General features: G+C 39.4%; 1 protein-coding gene across 1 annotated transcript; it reads right to left on the minus strand.

The window, feature by feature from the left end:
* Positions 1 to 459: 459 nt before the first annotated feature.
* Positions 460 to 4,406, minus strand: LOC101310343 (d-3-phosphoglycerate dehydrogenase, chloroplastic-like). Its single transcript, XM_004305770.1, has 5 exons — positions 3,752 to 4,406; positions 2,121 to 2,497; positions 1,771 to 1,881; positions 1,572 to 1,667; positions 460 to 1,463 (listed from the first exon to the last, which is right to left on the minus strand). The coding sequence occupies exons 1-5, from the start codon at positions 4,404 to 4,406 to the stop codon at positions 795 to 797; spliced, it is 1,908 nt and encodes a 635-aa protein (XP_004305818.1). The 3' UTR covers positions 460 to 794.
* Between the last annotated feature and the right edge of the window lie 1,176 nt (positions 4,407 to 5,582).

Here is a 5,582-nt window from a genome sequence, read left to right on the forward strand (position 1 = left end):
TTTACTATTACAATCGTATGCTTCAATAATAGAAGTTCTTTTTCCCATCAAGAAAAAAAATTTCCTTAAAAGAGAGTATTATGTTTCAGTTTCTCATTTGTATGAATGAAAATGAGTTGTCTTAATAAGTTAATATAAATGAACTGGGACACTTCGGTTTTGTTCACGGAATTGGAACCTTATGTCATGTAGCATTTTTGTGTTACTTACACTCGATATGAATTTTGTCATTCTTATACTCTTCTCAGTTTGCATGGTAATTTCTGTATGAGAGTTCATTTGGGGAAATTTAGCATAAAACTGTTTCAGAAACTTGTAAGCTAAGCCAATGGACTAGGGAAAATAGAAATTGGCAATTAGATTCCTGAGAAATCTCGAATGTTAATCACATTGTAGTTGCAGACATAAGAACTTCAAAGACAAGGGCAACATTTCTAGGAAAAAAAACTTAAGCAAGCTCTTTCTAGTTCCAACACCCGAATACAATCAAGTACTTTATTTACCAGCAGAAGAATTACTTATACAACCACCAGCATGGATAATAATACAACAATAACAAGAGGCAAGCAAGCAAACAACAACAGCAACAGTGATAACGATAACGATCTCCGAAAGCAGGTAAAGAATTGCCATGACTAACTAAACAGCAGTTCAAATACCCTGACTTCTATCACAACAGATTGGCACAACACTATAATCTAGCTAGAAGAAACTTATAAAACAACTGATGTTTACTGGGTAAGCAACTTGTGATTTTAACTCACCACTGTAAACTGTACCATTTTTAGCTTTCCCTATAGCTTAAGGAACACAAACTCTTCAATAGCAGAAACATCCCCAATTTTCGTTAAGGTCTCCTTGCTTGGTTCCTCATCTACACCAATAGCCATGATGGCTTTCTTCAGGATGGTTCTACCCACACTCATGAAGCTCACATTCACATTTTGAGTTCCAAGAATATTTCCCACCTTGCCAATCATTCCTGGTTGATCTACCTGCCGGCACAAAATAAGATTCCCTTCAAGGCTCACGTCCACGCCAAATGATCCCAAACATGTGAGATGGGGTTCACCATATTTCACTTTCCCCTCAATGCTTATGCTTCCATTTTCAGAAACTGAACTTGCAAATTTGGAGTCCACATTGGATATGTGCACCTGGATTGAGTCAACAGGGAACTCAGGAGAAGAGTCGACAGTTACCTTTTCCTCACTTATACGCAGACCTTTCTGCTTGGCAACAAAATCAGCATTTACTAGATTGATGAATGAGGTAGATATCGGTTCAAAGATGCCTTTAGTGATCATGGCCCGGAGAAGTCTAGTATCCAAGTCATCAGGATCCCTAGCTGATTTGTATACCACCCTCACAGATGTGATGCCACTCCCTCCTGCTACTAATTGTACAGCCAACTTTCCAAGCTTCTCAGCAAGAACAACATAAGGAGACAACTCCGACATAACCTGGACGACATAAATCATGTAAGAAAATATAACATTCTGCTATGAAATACTAGGGTCAAAATACTACTACTTGTTCAAAAATGGGAATGATGTGCCATCATCGTTTACCTCAGGAGGAACCATGGGTGCATTGACAGCGGTTGCAGAAAGTTCCCCTTGTAATGCTCCAACTACAGCCTCGGCTATTTCAATTGCTACACCTTCCTGAATTTCACATGGAAATTCAATGATTTTAGTATATAAGATATCTTTCAATAAAGAAGTGTGATGTGCATTTGCGAGAACAGATCAGAGAAACTAAGCATACCTGTGCTTCCTTTGTGCTAGCTCCAAGATGAGGTGTGACTGTGACATTCTCATGTTGCACCAACTTGCTTTCTTTTGAGGGAGGTTCCTCTGTGAACACATCAAGTGCAGCCTGTTCCAAAAACAATACTAAATCTCACGAAATATGAACAGAACATAAAATTCATATAAGATACTAGTTAGTAAGAGATTTCCATCTAGATTTCCATCTAAGAGTCATCTGGACAAATGTGATGAATTTCAAAAACCATAACATAGAATTGGATGAAAATGCTGCATAAAAGCATGCTATGCTGTTAAGTGTAATAGGATCATCCTTCATATGAACTAGAGAATCATAAATGTTCATACCTGAGCTACAACTCCACTATCAAGCGCTCGCACTAATGCATCTTCATCGATGACTCCACCCCTTGCAACATTAATAATGCGAACACCTTTCTTCATCTTTGAAAACGTATCATCATTGAACACCTTTGCTGTAGTAGGGGTGAGTGGCATATGCAGAGACACGAAATCTGCAGTGGAGATGGCCTGGTCGAAAGAGACCAAATCCACACCAATGGCACGAGCTCTGTCAGCTGGGGCATATGGATCATGAGCAATAACATGCATTCCCAAGCCTTTTGCACGTCTAGCAACTTCAGAACCAACTTTTCCGAACCCCATTACTGCTAATGTCTTCCCAACAAGAGAGACACCAACATACTTGTTTCGCTTCCATAGTCCTGCAGAAGATAACCGTCAATGTTAGCCTCATCTTCAGATTAGAACTAACAATTCACTTGTATCTGACAACAAAGGTAAAACAATGTAGTTAACCTTCTCAAAGTTTAATCAAGATCCCTGCTAGACCTTGAAAAACTCAACTTCTTAGGTCAAAACTGCAACCATTACAACCTTTGTCATTATTTTAGCAATCGAAAATTCGCAACAATCTAATGACTAGGGAAGGTTACACTGCAACCAATTTCTATTTCACAATTGAGGTAGATGATCAACACAAAAGGGATAGATAGTCCTCAATGTTGAGCCAGGAAACAATATTCATTCAGAGTTTTCCATCTTTGATTGAATGAATATCAGACAAGCAATTCTATCTGTTTAAGAATAACCTGAGGCAAACATATTGAGTTCTGCCTCATTTAGAAACTCATTTAAAGCCTCCACACAAAGAGTTTAGCAACATTGAGTTCAATCAATCTTTGTATTATTGTATGTAATGATGCAAAAGGGTATATTTATAGTTAAAGACTTAAAGCTAGAAAGTAGAAACAAAAGGCAAATATATAATATGACAAATCTTGATGCCAGATTCTAAATCTCCTATAAAGATTGTTCTTTCATAAAAGGGCCACACATGTGAAGCATGTGCACACCATCATCACCACCCACTTGACTATGTCAGCAAATAGCTAGCTACCCTCCAATCATTCATGTCAAACAGTTCTGCCCTCTTGCTTGGAACAATCACATTTCTACCCAGAAAACGATTGCCCAGAATAATTCAATGCCACAACCACTAGAATTCAAAAGCTGATTGAACCCATTGAAACGTACAAAAGCGGCAATTCGACCCCGGAAAATTCACCACTCTCACCAACCAAAACTCACCACTATCATGAGAAAAGTACCCATCTAGGAAAAATATCCTAAAACCTAGATCTACAACGAAGCATACCACTGACAAGTTCAACATTTAGATTATAAAGTTACAAACTTTAGCCTCTTTGATTGCTTAATTAATTCATTTTCTACATATGAATCATAAGAAGTTATGTCGGAACTCAAACAATTACCAAAACATTAAACCGTGACGGTAGATCTAAGTTTCACCAAAACACTAAACTATGACGGTAAACAATATATATCAAATTAACACATATATTGACCAATCACTAATTAGAAACAATGTCACATTATTTGCGCCGGGGACTGCTGATCTTATAATATTGACCAAACTAAAGAAAGAATAAAATTACCAGCTTTCATGGAGGCATCTGCCTGAGCAACATTTCTAGCCATGGAAGTGAGCAGCGCGATGCCGTGCTCTGCGGCGGCGATGGTGTTAGCCGTCGGCGCATTAACGACGAGGCATCCGAACTCCGTCGCCGCCTGCAGATCCACATTGTCTATACCAACCCCTGCTCTCCCCACCACCTTCAGCCTCCCTTTCGACGCCTCAAAAACCTCTCTAGTCACCTTCGTCCCGCTCCTCACGATCAGCGCGTCGCATGCTGAGATCTTCAGACAGAGCTCCTCCGGCGTTAGGTTGTACACGCACTCGAGGTTTCCGAACGCGCGTAGGACCTCCAGCCCTGCTTCTCCAAGCTTCTCGGAGACGAGGATCGTCGGCTTGGGGTCGGAAGAGGGAGACTTTGTGAGGTTGGACGATGATAAAGATGAAGACTCTGCGGTTTTGAGAGCGTTGGTGACTAGGAGAGATAGAGTGGAGTCATTGGAACGTAAATGTGAAGGAGAGAAGGAATGAGAGAGCTTTAGGGAGATGGGAGAGGAGGTGGTGGTGTTGAGGAAGGAGACAAGGGAAGCTTTTGATAATGATGAAGGAGGTGGTGTTTGTGAAGGGGTGGTGGTGAAGGTGGAGATGGCTTTGAGGGAAGAAGAAGAAGAAGCCATGGAAAGTGGGAGGTGTTTTGTCTGTGTTTTTTCTTTGCTTTGAAAAGTGCGAGACTTGTTGGGATCTTAAAGGGGAAGAAGAGTTTGTAACCCCATTTTAGGTGAGGCGGTAAACTAAAAATGGACAATAGTTGGAAGATAACTTCTTGGACCTAACTTTTTAACCTGAATGAATTGCAGGCTGCATGCAAATCCACAGTTGCAGTCTCTAGATTTAGAATTCTCTAACGTGTTCATTATTTGCACACTTGGGATCTTAGAAGAATTATGAGTATCTAAAGTGCGTAAATATGCATCGAAGCTCTACCGATTCATAATTTGTAGTGTTAGACTAGCTACTTAATACATTTAAAACTACGGTTTACATTATATATACTCATATCTTTACTATTGAATTCATAATTTGTACATTTGCACCTCTAATGTGTAAGGTCTTAAATCGTCGTATGGAAAGATCGAATAAAGACTACAGACCCTAAATTTCTTCCTTTCATTTTCATTTTTGATTCAATCAAATTAAACGCCCATAATAAGAGTACCTCTTCTTCGACATCGGGTTCTCACCTCCAAAGTTGGGAACACTTAGGACTATTTCTTTGGGTTTCAATTTTGTTAACGGTAGAATATATGCATGTAGTGCGACGTGAATGGCCGGATCAAAAATATTGCATTTTAGTTGCTCGGTTCACTTGCACCTTAGTACGTAGAAGAATTTTCGTTGATTTCCTTGTACTCGACGAGATCTTAGTGGATTAATCCTGACTACGACATGTTTAGATGAAAAATTCTCAAGTGAGGCCGGCCATCCTGGCATTTCCTACCTACACTAATCAAAACACCCACATCACGTTTGTTTATCTACGCTATTATTAAGAAAGGAGTTAGCTAAAACAATGTAACAAAAAATAACCTTGCAATACTAATAATAGTATAGTTTGTAACTATCTTTTTTTCTCATAACTTAATTAGATCCAATTATTGAACTAATAACACACTCCTCACTTTAAAGGAGCCGGATCCACATACTAAAAGTGTTAAACTTTCATTCGCCCTAAATTATAGAAGAGTCGCTCGCATTAAATGATATAAACGTCGAAGTGTGGTAAGGTTTGCCCGTCTCATTACCCGGCAACGGTGCAACTACGCTAATACGCTATGAGGTAAGGTTGCTTTCGG

This window comes from Fragaria vesca, linkage group LG6 (assembly GCF_000184155.1).
Source record: "Fragaria vesca subsp. vesca linkage group LG6, FraVesHawaii_1.0, whole genome shotgun sequence".
Lineage (NCBI taxonomy): Eukaryota > Viridiplantae > Streptophyta > Magnoliopsida > Rosales > Rosaceae > Fragaria > Fragaria vesca.

What these genes read in the sequence shown, in the direction of transcription:
- LOC101310343 (XM_004305770.1), bottom strand. Translation starts at nt 4,406, where the DNA reads ATGGCTTCTTCTTCTTCTTCCCTCAAAGCCATCTCCACCTTCACCACC. An exon ending in ATAGTGGAGTTGTAGCTCAG is followed by an intron (nt 1,882 to 2,120) that starts GTATGAACATTT and finishes TTTTTGGAACAG; the next exon opens with GCTGCACTTGATGTGTTCAC. An exon ending in CTAGCACAAAGGAAGCACAG is followed by an intron (nt 1,668 to 1,770) that starts GTATGCTTAGTT and finishes TGTGAAATTCAG; the next exon opens with GAAGGTGTAGCAATTGAAAT.